This window comes from Lissotriton vulgaris, chromosome 5 (assembly GCF_964263255.1).
Source record: "Lissotriton vulgaris chromosome 5, aLisVul1.2, whole genome shotgun sequence".
In the NCBI taxonomy this organism is placed as follows: domain Eukaryota; kingdom Metazoa; phylum Chordata; class Amphibia; order Caudata; family Salamandridae; genus Lissotriton; species Lissotriton vulgaris.
Genome location: NC_141693.1, coordinates 498,836,311 through 498,852,434, shown reverse-complemented (window position 1 = coordinate 498,852,434; position 16,124 = coordinate 498,836,311). Strand labels below are relative to the sequence as shown.

General features: G+C 40.2%; 1 protein-coding gene across 1 annotated transcript in view; it reads right to left on the bottom strand.

Annotated features, from left to right (window-relative positions):
* The window catches only part of PCDH15 (protocadherin related 15), a 2,701,201-nt gene that overhangs the window by 212,192 nt on the left and 2,472,885 nt on the right, over nt 1-16,124 (bottom strand). The window contains exon 31 of the mRNA XM_086921939.1: nt 13,945-14,055. Within this exon, the coding sequence (XP_086778065.1) occupies nt 13,945-14,055 (111 nt within the window). The remainder of the gene's footprint in view (nt 1-13,944; nt 14,056-16,124) is intronic.

Below are 16,124 nucleotides of genomic sequence, written 5' to 3'. Positions count from 1 at the left end.
AGAAGAATAGTATCCTGTGGGATTAGAGCACAGAAGAGGACTGAAAACAGATAAAAAGAATAAAAAGGCTTTCAAATGTTTTCTAAAAATACCGTAACTGGAGATTGCTCGCAAAGCCGAGGAGAGCTGATTCCAGCTGCTTCAAGTGTCTTGGCCCATGATGAGTAGCGCAATGGCATCTGTTGTTCATCAGGTGTGGCTCTGGGCTGGGCTCCCGTTTGTGGTGCAGGCTGTGGTCCGACTTTACACCACATCAGAGCAGGTGTTAGTTTCCTGCTGCTAACGCACCTTATGGCACTCTTTGTGATCTTATTGCCGATCTGGCTGGACGTTGAGAATGTTGCAGAGTGGTGTTGTCGCAGCTTTTTGCCCAGAAATGCCTACTCTGCATCTCATTAGGGATAGTTGCGGGGGTCTTCTGTGGCGATGTTTTTTGCGGCTGCTATCGCAGGTAAACTGGTGGTATGGGCTATTAGCACCAGCTTGTGAATGGGGCGATAAATGTATCCCGACTTTGGCTACGATAAAGTGCTGTTAACTCAGTGATAGCTCCTTGAGAATATGCCCCTGTGTGTGCTATAGTGTATACAAATCTATATATAGACTACATCAAGTAATACAAGTAGGAGCTTAGATCTTGTAAGACAGAAGAATAGAATGATGAGCAGGGCAAATCATGATGGAAAAAAGTTAACATTCATAATAAAGATAGTAATAACAGGGCAACAAATGTGAGGCATGTGGTAGCAATCAGAATTGGGAAAACTAGACAAAGAACCATACAAGTAGGTCCTCCAGATGAACACTGTACAGAACACTAAGTAGGGGACTTAACGGAAAGGAAAGAACAATTGCAATGAGGCGCATTTAAAATATACTTTGAATGTTTTACCTGAAGAGAACATTTCAGTTCTTCATTTTATCATAAAAGGGTGTGAGTAAGTCAATATAAGAATCGGGGCAACAACATAAGAATGTTAAAAACTGGAAAAAAAGAAAAACATTGGACTCTTGCAGGAGGATACCTACACCAGCTGTTTTTGACCCTCTGCCACTTTATTGTCTAAACAGGTTTTCCAGCATTCCAATGCTAACATCCTATTTATCCTGACTTTATGAAAGAAGGACTAAGACGCTAATGGCAGGTAAATTAATGAAATCCTTTATTTTCTCATAATAGATGTATATTGAGAAATCTATCAAAGACATTATCAGAAAAAATACATTTTCTACTGATATAAATAGGGACATGGACTCTGGTTATGAGCCATGCTAGGAACTACACATGCTGATTTTAATTTCTTTTTGGCCTTGTGGAATAATGAAATTGGCAGAGTTTTTCTGGCTTTCTCCTGGGAATTTTTGATGTTGAAAAGGGTAAGAAATGTATGTTCACTTTGAAGCAGAGATTTCTGCTCATACTTTTTTACTATTTCTTTTTATTAGGTAGAAGCTGTGTGTATTCAAAATTGTGCAACAGTTGGGCACCTTTATAGAAGAGGCCAAAGCTTCAGTGCTCACAAGCAATCTTAGACACAAGCTCTATAAGTAGTATCACTTTATTTAAGGATCTCATTATACTTTCTGTGACCACAATCTCACCATATAAACCTCTCTGCAAAAAAACAATGAGACTATGGGGCCTATTAAGATCTCGAGCGTAAAGCCTCCTCCCTTAGGTCGGAGGCTTTACGACCAATATTGTAGGTTTCACCTCCGACTGGCTGATTGCAATACAACCTGTCAGAATTTAAACTGGCCGGTCATTCCAGTTGGCTTTCGAAATCCATATGCACGGCGTTTCACACCGTCTGGATTACGATGCATGGTTTCTGGCAAGCTTTTCATCAGGGCTTTCCAACATGGATAGCTTGTCGAAAAGTGTATTAGAGGGCCCCCTACCAGGGCCCCCTTTTCATTGCTGCCTCCAGTTGGGGGCCAAGGGGGTACCTATTGTGTCCCCCTGTTAATCCCTGCACCTTGTGGCAGGTACCTCAAGGTGCCTGCCATGGGGTGCAGGGTTTAACACAATCTCCCAATTTTCTATGGGAGCTTGTGTCTTGGACGGTTTAAGGCTGCAATGCATGCTCCCATAGGGAAATGTGGGAATGCAACCACACCATGTGCGGTCCCATTGTAATTAGGCAGTCGGGACCGCAGACTGGAGGTTGGTCGGTCCCGTTTCCTCCACGGTGTTGGTGGTAAGAAATTCAGACTGGCATTGTAATAAGCCCTGTACATTAGGCTTTATATTACAAAAGCACATGAAAATATGTTAAAACTGTTTAAAATGTAAGCAAGCCTATACTGTGCATCCGGTGTGATCCACCATCAAATAATATCTTGTTTTCTATATAGATGTCCAAACTTCTTTCTGCTAGATCCATGCACTTTCAAGATAAGGTTAGCATAATATACGATAACTTTGCCTTACAACCAAAAAACGATTCTCCCGCCCCAACTGACAATGACAATAAGGCTCATTCCTATTCACAATTCAAACAAAATTCGCCCACACAAATCCATGACCTAATCCTCACCATTAAATCAGGTTCCCCTACGGATCCATGCCTTACCTCGGTATCAAAACTAATCCCAGATCTTCTAGCCCCCATCTCACTGATAACTGTAACGCCATGTTCAACACTGGTATCTACCCAGCAACCTGGAAAAAGGTAACCATCAAACCTCTTCTTAAAAAACAGCACCTAGACCCACTAGACACAAAAAACTATAGACATATCACAAGCCTTCCCTTCCCAGCAAAAAATTTTGAAAAAATTATGAATACACAACTAGCCCATTTCATTGAAGTAAACAATCTTCTGGATGAATCACAGTTTGACTTCAAGAAGTTCCACGGCACAGAAATCGCCCTCATCAAGGCTACAGATGAGATTAGAGCCACTCGAGACCAAGGTGGACCAGCAGTCCTTATACTGCGGGACTTGTCCGCAGCTTTTGATACGGTCGCTCATGTCACTCTGATCGACCGTGTCTCAAATTAGTGGAGAGGTGTGGCTCACTGGTTAGAGGCGGCAGACCCGAGAGTAGAGAACGGCCCGGGACCAGGGTTCGATTCCCGACGCGGCAGGGTCTTGGACCAGGGTCAGCGGACTGATAATTCTCGCACCGGTGCCTACTCCGACCAGAGATCACACTCGGCAACTCTGGGCATTAGCTTGCTTCATCTCCTCAACGGCCCCACACAAACGCCGGGGATGCCTGGTTTCACCTTGGAGACCCCCAGGAGGGACTATCTCACAGGGAAAGCCAGGACGGGTTCCCCAGCGGTCTATAGCGCTACGAGGCCTGCGGTGCGGGTAGCAGTGCGCTTTACAAGACACCATTTTTTTTACAATATGGGCATAAAACTCAAAGCCAAAGTTTTACTGGCGTCATTCCTGGCCAAACGCTCCCAGCTAGTGAGCCTCGGCATATATAACTCCCCGTCTTTTATGCTCCCATGTGGGGTGCCACAGGGATCATCCTTGAGTCCTACACTATTTAATATCTATGTGTCGGGCTTGGCCAAGATCATCAAAACCCATGGGATGGGGTTGACATCCTACGCCGATGACACACAACTCGCGCTAACAATTATCAACCATGGAGGAGCAATTGCAGCCAGTTTTCAATCAGGCATGCTTGCTATCAGCTCCTGGATGGCCAAAAACTGCCTAAAATGTAACTCGGAAGAAAAGGAGGTTATGATTTTTGGCAATCTACATCCAACATGGTCCCCTTCTTGGTGGCCCACCGCCTTGGGCCCTCCCCCACCCCCAGAACAGAAAGTAAGAAACCTGGGCGTCATGTTTGACGATAAATTAGCTTTCTCAGCCCACGCCAATGCTATAACCTCTTCCTCTTTCTACACGCTAAGAATGATTAAGAAACTGCTACCTTTCTTCCCTTCCAGTGGAGGAAAATCCCTGATAAGCACCCTTGTTATGTCAAAAGTTGACTATTGCAACGGCCTGCTCCTGAAGCCCAGAAATAGATCATTAACAAATTACAGATGTTACAAAATGCCGCTGCTAGGATAATTACAGGTACCCCCAAACACAAATCCATCTCCTTGGTGGTGCGAAACTTGCACTGGCTTCCAATCATAAATCGCATCAAATTCAAGGCTTTATGCGTAGCCTACAAGGCCATTTACAACACAGTTCCAAATTTTCTAAAAAAAAGCCCTCTACGCCCAGGTACCTAGCAGAAACCTACGATCCTCAACCGCCAATCTCCTCATGATCCCTCGTACAAACAAGGTCTCCTGGGGAGACAAAAGATTCACCGTCGCCATGGCCAGACTGTGGAACACCCTCCCTCAGCAAATTAAATCATGCCCTTTGCTGCTGGCTTTTAGGAAGATACTAAAGACCGGGCCCTTCACCCAATGAGCAGCACTCCGCCTCACTACCACCTCTCCAGTCCTCAGCGCCGAGACACCCACAGGTATTTGCGCGCTCTACAAATTGCTTAAATAAATAAATACATTTGACAAGGATTCATCTCTTAGACATTTCAGCAAATAAAAATGAGATCTAAATAAAAGCTAACAGATAGTTTGTATTTTGCCACAACTAGAGAAAAGTAAATATTCTGTTTTGTGCAATTGCCAGCTTCCAGTTTCTATTATATTTAGTTACAACTACGAGAAAAAATACTCGATTTCAACTGTCTCCCCTACTACTTTGCCGCTTGCAATCAGAAATCTAAATTATACACATGTAATGAAGTATTTGAATGTAGTAAATGAAGCAGAAAAAAGGCAATTTCTAAACTGATTGAAAATAATGGGAACAAATACTGAATGGGGTGTACTTACTGATGCCTATGTATCCATTGATGAAACAAAATGAAAGACATGAAACACAGAGAAAGGAAAGATGGAAAATTTAGTAAGCATGCAATTGAAAGAATAAAGAAAAGGTACAAAAGGTAAATAGAATGTGCGTTAATAATTGGGAAACGTATATAAAAATACATACATAGATTGAAATTAGTGAGATGACAGACACAAATAAAAGGATTACCACACTGACTTTGATAAAGCACAACACGGAATACATCAATGGGCAATTTGCGTTGCCGTTACTGTACCTTAATCAAAGCAATTAAGAACTGCATAGCAATTAATTTAATGATATCCTGTCTAATTGAGAATTAGGGTTCAAAAGATGGGTTACCGAATCCAATGTTTAATTTATTCATTTCCATTAACTGTTTTAGGGGCAGGATCCCTTTGCATTGTTTAAAAGAACATATTCCCACTGCAGGGACGTTTAATGCAGCTGTTTCATTTAGTTTGAAAATTGTACTTCATATGAATTAATAGTTTCACAGTAGCTATCAGAAGATTGTATTTCTGGTAGTACCACACTGCACGTACTGTTAGCAGCTAATCTGTATTTTGTCATTGCTACGAAACACAAGGATGCCCTTACAATACAGAAGAAGATGCAAGAGTGTAACTAGTATTTGTAATTTGAACAAATAAATGTGTTTATGTACTAAATAGCAATCATTCAATTAACTAAAAGCCTATTTTGGCAATTGGTCATTAAACACACGAAAGAAGTATTTTCATAATTCATACATGAAATAAAATTATGCAAATACAGACAAGCATCATATAGTACAATAGTGGAGACCACAGATTAATCCTCAATGTATCTAGCTAAAACTCAACTAGATCGACTTTAAAGACAATAAAAAGGTTCATATGTAAAAATGCAATTTTAAGCAATACTATTGCTAATCTTTAAAGCTGCCTCATAAAAGATAGCTGTATCAAAGCCCAATGAAAAGTAATTTAATGCTAGCAACTTTACTAGGAACCATTTGCTCTTAATTTTCCTGGCAGACTTTAAGACCGATCTCAAAGATTTACTTTTTGGACCGAAGAAAAAGACCTGCGTGGATGATTGATTGGAAATGAAATCACATGGGAAACTGCAAGTGTAAGTATTAGGTGTTCTCATCTTGAGAAAACTAGTCATTCCAGATATCAGGCCAGTATTCAATGAAACTATAACAATAGATCCTAAAACCCAATTCAAGCGTGGTTCTTTTTTTATTACAAGACTATGTTAGAACTTACATCCTCATAAATCACTTCCCATGCTCCTTTGTTCCCTTTCTGAAATCATACATCCTCAGTATACGTTAATAATTTGCTCCTTGACAGGTAAAATATGTTTTCTAGTGCTACACCTATACGAACAAAATATGCGATGAGCAACCGAGATTAACCTTCGGATTAAATATGTGAGATGCACTCTCAAACGGCCTCTTAAGGTCTCTCTGGAAAAACATGCCTGTGGATTACTCCATACTCAAATTAAGAGCTCTACAGAGGCCAGTCTAACAATATATTCCAGACATTTCAACCCAAGCACTTGATGCAAAACATAAACATTATTTAAGTATATGTTATGTAATTAAGTACAAGAAACACGATTTACATTTTGGAAGTCTTGAGATAGGTAAGGAACGAAGTTGCAAAATGCTGTATTTATTTACAAGAGCCTAAAACAGATGGATTGATATAAGTCACCACCTCTAGTCTCACAACATAAATGACTGCAGTACTTTGCTCTTTTGACAATCATTTACTCTCAAGAATTTGATAATTATTTAATCTCAAGAACCCGAACATTTTCTTTCTTGCTAAGATGTTGTCCAGACACCAAGACCATCTCCCAAGTGGCTCATTCACTTTGTGTAATCTGGTGTTTGCACAAAGATGTGGGTTAATTATGCAATTGTTGGATGGTGAAAGTCCACTGGGATCTTAATTGAGCGTTACATTTAAACCTGCGAAGGATCCACAGTAGGAATTATGATATCCCTTTCTGTCTGCTTTTCAATGGCGTTCCAACTGCTGAATAAAGGCAGACGGAAAGGGACTTTGAGGACCTATAGCAGGGATCCCGTCCCACCTGGGCCTCCACTATGGGGTCTGGGGGGTGAACATCTATGCACCGTGTGGCAGGCACGTGTGTGCTGCAACCCTTTTTCAGCCGCCTCACAAGGTGCAATGGAAAAATGGATGTTTCCGACCACCCATAGGGCGGTAGCATCTTAATTCGTCACGTGGAACGCCGACTAATAGTTGGGTGGATTCCATCCCGCTACAGTGTCGGTCAGATGCTTGTCCGACCAACATAGGAATAGGCACGTTAGTGAGGATTTATCATTCAATATTGAGTAGATGTTCTGAATGTAACTTAGGTTTTACTGGATTGCTACTACCAGCATCAAGTTATGTCTCTATGGCCTCTTTTTACCTTAATTTCCATTACTTGATTTTTCTCAGGTTTTTGTGAATTTGCTTAAATTTCTGCTAGCAAAATTATAGAATGAAGCTATCCTCTTGATCCTTGCCTACCAAGACATTCAATCTTATGATTGACACCACGGCCCATATCCTGATTTTTCCTATAAACGTATCCCTTTACACCACTATAGCGCTGGTAATTGAGATTATCGTGAAGTGGTGTTTTCGTGTGTTTTTGCATAGGAACGCCTACTCTGCATATCATTAGAGTTAGTTGTCGCTCTCATCCGTGGCAATGTTGTTTGCGGCAGCTATCGCTGGAAACCTGGCAATATCGGCAGCCTGCACCAGCTTGAGAATAGGGCAATAAATCTATCACCACTTTTGCGGCGATAAGTCCTTGAGAATATGCCCCAACGTCTCTTTGCTGTATGTGTTTGACTGGTGTCTATATTTAATGTCAGGGGAGAATTTTTTTTCTTTTTGCTTCAGCACTCATGTAGCGCATATGTGTTTTCAAGCCAGTAACCTTGTACACTTCCCCCTATCGTGCTGCTGCCTGCCCCCTTATGTTTCTTCATGCCTGCTACCTGTTGCTCTTGTCTATGTTATTCTCTGGGTTACATCTGCTCCTTTGCTCTCCCTCTCATTGCTTCTGATTCCCCCTGTCCTCTCTGTGTAGCTTTCATGTCCTGCATTGCTCCCATATCTCCTGCCCACTCCCATGTACACTCGCCCTATCAATGTTGCTTCTGTGTCCGCTGCACTCCCCTTTGTTGCTTCTTATCCCTCACCCTCCGCGTTTGGCTTACTTGCCCCGCGCTGGCCCCTGTGTTACTTTCAAACCCATGCTGCTTCATCACCTCACTGTTTCTGCTCTCCCCCACTAGCTATAAAAAAAAATTAATACAACTTTTAGCACTTTTATTTTGTTTTTAGTTACCCATCCTTCTCGGACCCTTAGCTAAAATAAAAAAAAGATGGCCTGTCATTTTTTCAGGGTGCGCATGTATGCACCTAAGAATGATGCAGGCAGCTGGTAACTTTTTCTTTTATTTTACTGCAGCCATGCTACACACATCAGGAATTCTGTGCGGCATGGCTACATACCACTGGCAAAGGCAATATGTCTCAACGACGAGACCTATTGGCTTTGCTAATGCTTGGTTTTCAAATGTAAGCTACTCAGCCAAGTCAGTTTTTCATAAACCCAGCCGATTGCAAACGACATCCTGTGTAGGTCCCTTTAATGCACATTTAGTTCATGAATATTAATTGTGGAACTAGACAAACCTCATACTGTAGGGAAAGGTCCGGATAGTCTGTACTGATGGTACTATATGTATGTAGGCAAACTGACATACTGCTCTGTTGGTTTGTAAATCTTAGCTCTAAATTCCGAAACAACAAATTCAACAATAAGATCTCACAATTATGTTAGTATTAATCAACAAAGCATACAGATGTAAACCAAGATAAGAGGCTCTACAGCTGAAAACGTATTTAAGATTCTGACATTCAACATGTTATGACATGACATAAATTTCATTTGTAGGTATCTCATAAACTGTTGAAAGGAGTATGTTGGTTTGAAAGGTGATGCTGTTACATGCACGTTTAAAAACGTATACTTAGATAAAATATAGCGCTACAATGATACATGTCTCTATCAGGCCAATATCTTTTGCAGATATTATTCACTAACACACTTTTCTGAAAGTTGTGGTTGTACAGAGTTCATACAGCTAAATTCCACGCATTGCAGTAGAAAACTTAATAGCGGCAATCTAGAAAAACAGATGATTTTGACTTTTCTTCAGATTGGTTTTGCAGAAGGAGCCCAGTGGTGACTTCACTGTTGCCAAAGGGGCTTTTATGGACGTCTGTGAGTGACTTCAAACCAGTGAAAGCCCTCACTTGCATGATGGAAGAATTACACATGTGATCAAAGCCTCCCAGATTCAGAGATGTTCCAGGAAGTTGACTGCACCTTTAATGATGATGATAGCACCAAGAAAAAACTCCAAGGAACCAATATGGGGATGGACTAGACCATCTTACCTATTTTGCATCAGGTTTCCCAAGTGTCTTTAACCTCGATAGTGACAAAAGAACTCTCTCAAAATTCAGGTTATTTTGGGCACTCCTTCAGTGGCAATTAGTCACCTGAATACATACTACCCATGTGCTTCCAAAATACTATATTTTTCTGTAATGTGATGCCAGGTAGGGGTTGGCACCAACCAATACAATTTTCAATGTGTATCTTCTTACACTACTTGGCTTTAGACTTCTACCAGCACCCCTTATTTTTTATCAAGACTGGTAAACTGATCATCTAACTTGCCAAGTCAAACTATTTCTTTATACAATTTCAAATTAATGACTTTTCAATTAGCATGTGGCCAGAATACTCCTAAAAGACCTCAAGTTGATTGTTATCTGCTAACTTTTACATATAGTATTCAAAAATAAATTATTAATGGAAATATACTTCTTTAATTAATTATTCGCACATTTATTTTGGTTAAACATATAATAAAATAAAACAAAAACAATAACATATATATTAATAACCAAAAAAAGATATCAATTTAATTGACATAGATAAAAGCAACCCATAAAAAGTAAACCAGGGGAGCCAACAACTATAAAGAAAAAAAAACACTTAATAGTTATGAGAAATATTAGAACAAAAAAAATATTGTAGGCCAAATGATAGGCAAAATATTCAATATGGTTTGAAATATGATGGCAAGAACATGGCCTCACTTTATCTCTTACAGACCAAACAGACCCTAGGGAAGGTTAAAAGGACCAAATCTAAATAATGTTCTGTATCAATGACAGTATTAGCTGCCACATAATCCATTACTTTTTATCAAAACAGAAATTCTTACGGAGGAGGTGTAGCTCTAGACTTTCACGCCAATAGCAACGTAAGAAACTCGTCTGTGAGTTTATTTCAATTTTGCAGTAAATGCATTCATTTAGTTAATTATATGAGTCAATGGCACAGCATGCACTTTTCACAAAAATACATTGTTCCCCAAAAATATAATTAGGTGCTCCTATAGAGTAGCGGTGCATTGGGAGTCGGTAAAGTGACTAAACAGTGCACTTGTGCTATATTCAAAATATATACATGCAATTGCTGGGGCAGTATGTTATTACACGTGGCACTCATAGTATGAGTGTCAAGAACCACAATAAAATGTTTTAAAGCCGTCCACATAAATCTTTGTCGATGTTTTGACCCATTAACACAATCATTTTGATTGTGGTCATCATAAGGACAGAATAAGAGCGAGAGACACTTAAAAGTAAAAGAACCATGTATAGGATTCTGAAATAGTGTATATAGTCAGCTCAGTGCCAATATAGGTATAACAAAACACCAAATATCCTTATAAGGTAATTGGGACAAAGACACCAGCAAATGTGATTGTGTCACTCGCTGTCTCTTGTCTGGGACAATCTCAGCAAACTGAATTAGAATGACGGCAGTGACACAAACTGTATTAAAAAAACAGCAGTGCGCCCGCCCCATATGCAAACTGATTTAACATAATATATATAAGCCTACCCAAGGACACAATATCAAATTATGCATATTTTTCACAACCCTAGTGATATGACCATAACACAATTTGAAGCTGTTACTCCACCTGACTTACCATCACACTCCCTTTTAGATGCATTCCTTTATCACCCTGTTCACTGTTTCCATTAACGCTTTTGCTTTGGGATAGTACAGTACTGGTATTGTGTGATGCACTGACATCACTTTCAGGAACGCTTCATACATTCAAAGGAAAAGTGCACACTATTATTTGTTATTAAGTCTCAGGAATACCATCAGAAACTAACACGTTTCTGAGGAAATTAGTGATCATTGTAGCAGTGATGCTATACGCAGCTTTGCTCACTATCCAATGGGAGCAGTTGTCAACATATCTTAGAATGTATTTTCCATGCATCTAGGAATTGTTAGGTGTCCCAATAATATGCCCAAAAATGTGTTTTATGGGTTAATGGATACTTTAGCAGGAAACAGCAGGGCTTTTCTGACAATTTTATTTGTGTCACTTGCAGAGAAGTTGGCACAGTTCTTTGCGTTGTTTTTAATCATAAAGCCGATTCCTGGGAACAGGTATTGAGCCATAGCCTTAGTCGAATCACCTCATGATCCACCCCTTGGGTAACTGCAGTAAGAAATGTGTAAGGTGCGGAAAGCACAGGACACAATAGGTTATTTTCTCTTAGACACAAATCCCCTAGTACTAACATCTTTAGTTACAAATGTTTTGCAATTAATGTCAACATTTCCCCTTTAAGGGGCATTTGAGACGACATTGTTAAGCCCTTAAAAAAACTATGTTCCTAATATCAAATACATTGGACCAATATATCCAACACCGCAACCTGACATTTCTTAACCCTCATAGTTAACCCTGTCTCCTCCGACTTACTCAAATTCATTCTCAAGGTGGCACCGTGGTCTGGCTCGGATAACCTAGAAATTAAAGTATAATTGTGGGATCACTGGACTTTCCTGAGATCTACTGAGATATGCTTCATTATCCCACAGAATACAGCTGTTGCAAAAGCCAAGGAAAATGGCATTTTGCAGAATCTGTATGCTCCAAAGGTGTGAAGGTGAGATAAAGAAGTTAAGGGATTTGGGCTCTAAATGTAGCTCTCCCATGCCCCCCTCTGCTCGAATTACCAGCCCCACAGGTAAAGGAGAGCTGTTTCCTCCCACATTTTTAAAACAGCTATAAAAAAAATATTCAAAGATATTATGATCTGCAATTTCCTTTTATTCATTCCGAATGCTACACTCACTGCTACTAATTGCATGTACGAAATAAATTTCAGAGGTCAGATGATGGCTCTGCTATTCAATTTATATTCCGACCCAGGCTACGGCGTTCAGGTATATCTTGGCTTATTTGTATTTTTGTTTTATCAAAAGAGAACGTAGGATGAAACGTCCCAGATGAAAGTGGCCTATGGGTTGGAACTGATGTTTCTCCACCTATTGATTGAGAAGTGTTTATGTTTAATGCAAATTATATAAAAATTGAGTCCAAACTTTTTCTGACAGATTCACTCATTGGAGCAAGCCGAAATGATATTCTGAGTAAAGGTACAATATGATATTTTAAAACTTTTTCCGAAAGTGCCAAAGAAAAGCTTTCCATTATCTGTCAGCTTCATCTTAAATGGGAACAGTAGAAAATGATGGTGTTGATAACATAGATATAATTCACTCCAGAATCTTAAGGTACAGCTTCATAATGCACCTGAGCTGGAGCCATAAACGATACATCAGCAGCTGTGCCTTTAATCAATAGCCAGTTTTGAGCAACAAATAACACATCTCGGGCAGCGAAATTGATGGGATATATAATTTCTCAAATCTGTCACATGGCAATTTTTTTCATGTATCACAAATACAGTGTCAATCCTATTCTTAAGTATGTCCTTTGTCAATACCGCTTTGAAGAAACTGAAAGGTTACACACACACTTTACAAAACTCCAAAAATAAATAAATAGCAGACTGACTGACACTGCAAACTCTCCTAATATCTTGCAAGAGGAACTTAAATCCATGATCAATGTGCTTATATTGGACAATCGACTATCGCGGATCGAATTGGAAATCTTTGTTGTAAAAAACCCCTAATATATCACTTTTTCAAGATATTTTAACCTTACCATCTCAACGTTAAGGTCATTTTACGTCTTTTCCTGAGGGAGTGTTCCTTAACCAGGGAATTAAAAGATCTGGGGGCATATTACCAACAAGTATCGATATTTATCGCTAAATGGGCTTAGCGACGATTTTTTTATCGCTGAGCATCGCCGGAATTTATCGCTGAGATAACGTGCTTTTAGCAAAGTTTATCTCCAAAGCGATACATTTTCCGGCGATAGCGGCAAAATGCATGAATATCGCTGAGAATACAGCGATATTCACGCATTAGCGACAAAATGCTCTTAGCCATGTTATCCACCTCCCATTGGATAACATGGCTAAGAACTGGTCTGGGCAGGTGTTAGTATTTGGAGATATTCCCGCTTAGCGTGAATATTTCCATTGCTACGCCTGCCTTGCTAATAGGCGTTAGCGATGTTAGAGACTGTTTTCAGTCGCTAATAGTTTGGGTACGCCCACTTTGCATGTCATTAGCAATAAATATCGCTAACATGCGAAGCGGGCCCCAAACCGCTCGCTATCACCTAAAAGCTGTCGCTAACTGCTGTTAGCGACAGCTTTCTAATAGGGCGATAGAATTATCGCCGCTTAGCGGCCGAATACGGCCGCTAAAGCAGTGAAAATTCCCTATCGCCACCCTTGATAATATGCCCCCTCGTCCTTTATAATCATATATTATACTCACAGCTGACCATGACGTCATATTACATTGCCAGGCTCGTCTCTCCAGCACATGTAAAAAATGATGTGTGCTTACCTGCCTGTTTCATGCCTGGATCACTTGCAGTGCTGTACTTAGTCTTCCATCAATTAATAAAGACATTACTTTGCATAAAACAGTCACTGCTGAATGTCAGCGTGAAATGATGACTCTGTGCATTACACATGTTTAATCTGCTAACATTGCTGGCAAAAGGTCAACATTAAGCACTTACATGGTGCTGTCACCCAGTTCTTCATAGAGATTATTGGCGGCGCTGCTGGTGGGTTTCCCTGCTGGCAAAGCCATCTGGATCCTCGCTGTCTTTGCACACTCAGCTTGGCGCCTTTATAAAAAATGAGAGGAAAATGTGTCAATAACATAACACGGCCGTTTTTCACACTGCCTGTTCATTTAATTTTCTTACACCCTGACTCTAAGCATTGACCAGGTGAATAACAATATCCCAATGTCCAATTAGCATTTAAGAAACTTTTTTTTTTTTGTTTTTTCATATAGCGCGAACCACAACAGAACATATCAGGTTTCAGAGCGCTTTACATGAGCACCAGCTTCGTTACAGATGGACACATTAATTTGTGTTAGGCATGAGGTGATTAACTGATTTGCTGAGAATCACAGGATGTTGAGCGTCGTTGCCGAGACTGGAACGCAGTTCCCCAGATTCGAAGGCGACCGCTCTAGCCGTAATGCTACATCCTCACCCCAAATGTTTCTATGTTTTGCCCCTGGGATAGACATTATATGGTGCCATGAGAGCAGAATGCATCTATCAATACATAGGACATCAAGTGCAATACAAGGAGTGTGAAGATCACAATATGGACTACTGTTAGCCTGACAACAGAGAGACATTCAACATGCAAAATGCTGGGAAAATTCACAATCAGTCAATGATAAAGTGCAAAAACCACAGTTGATGGACAGAATGCAGAACAATGTCATACATTCACCCCAGTACAGAGATCTGGGCCTAAATCCACAGTTTTTTTGCACTCCACACCACCCCAGTTCAGACATGGCCATATGCAAATCAGCCTTGACCGTGTGCCTCATGGGAACAGTCCAGCCCGAACTGCCAAGCCATGTCTTCCCTGGACCGGAATCAAGCATCCTAGGACCGGTTTCTGGCTATCAGCCGTCATCAGCCAGGATAGCTTGACTCCAGTGGTGTGGAGAGCACAGGACTCACGTCTGTTGGACGGGTATGCTCAGACGTGAGTCCTGTGCTCTCCACACCACTGGAGTCAAGCTATCCTGGCTGATGACGGCTGATAGCCAGAAACCGGTCCTAGGATGCTTGATTCCGGTCCAGGGAAGACATGGCTTGGCAGTTCGGGCTGGACTGTTCCAATGAGGCACACGGTCAAGGCGGATTTGCATATGGCCATGTCTGAACTGGGGTGGTGTGGAGTGCAAAAAACGATGTATGTAGGCCCAGATCTCTGTACTGGGGTGAAGGTATGACATTGTTCTGCATTCTGTCCATCAACTGTTGTTTTTGTCAATGATAAAGTAGCATGTTTCTAGTTTTCAGTTCGGTAAACATTCTCCTTGATGAATTACCTTACTGGAGGAGTTGATGTAATGCCTTATATTTTAGCATCAGCTATTACAGGACCGAACACCAAAATTACAGTGTGAGCCACCAATAATAAGATGTTCAGTGTCTGTAAGGCCCTCGTTCTGAAAATATTGTATTCATACAATTGCTTTGCTGTATTGAAGGAAAATAGGGATGTAGAATTACCCAATGAATGTACTCCTGCAATTTCCAAATTTTTTTCAATTTTATCACGTAATTGCCTGTTTAGTATACATATTGCTAATGATACTGTTTTTATTTTAAATTACTGTAAATATTTTTGAGGTTGTGGGCTACAAAAACAATAAAAGTCTGTGAAAACTTCACAGTGTGATAAATATGTAAAGACACGCAGTGCACAAGCATTCAACACACGGAATATGAACTTCTGGCTCAGTTTGAAGTAAGATGTTGCAAAATGTGCATTAAGCCATGCAGTTAATAGAAGATTCCCAAATGATTCTGTACTTACTCCTTAAACCTGTTTTTGCCAGCAAAAAAGAAAGAATGAAACAGTTAATGGTATCATAACAACTGTAGAGCATTTAGAAGTCATATTGTAAATGAGATTAATTAACTTTCAAATTCCAATTATCATTGTAAAGAAACGCTTGTTTCAATTAATAAAGCCTACCTAATCAGCTTTGTTTGGTATTTACACGGATCCTACAAGCTGATTTAAGATGTATTGGTGGGTGAATATGTTTCATGGTAGAAACAGAAATGCAAAAACTCTACATGGAAGTAAAACATCAAACCCTGGATAAATGATATTTTAAAACGTTGATATAAAAATTAACTAATCTCTA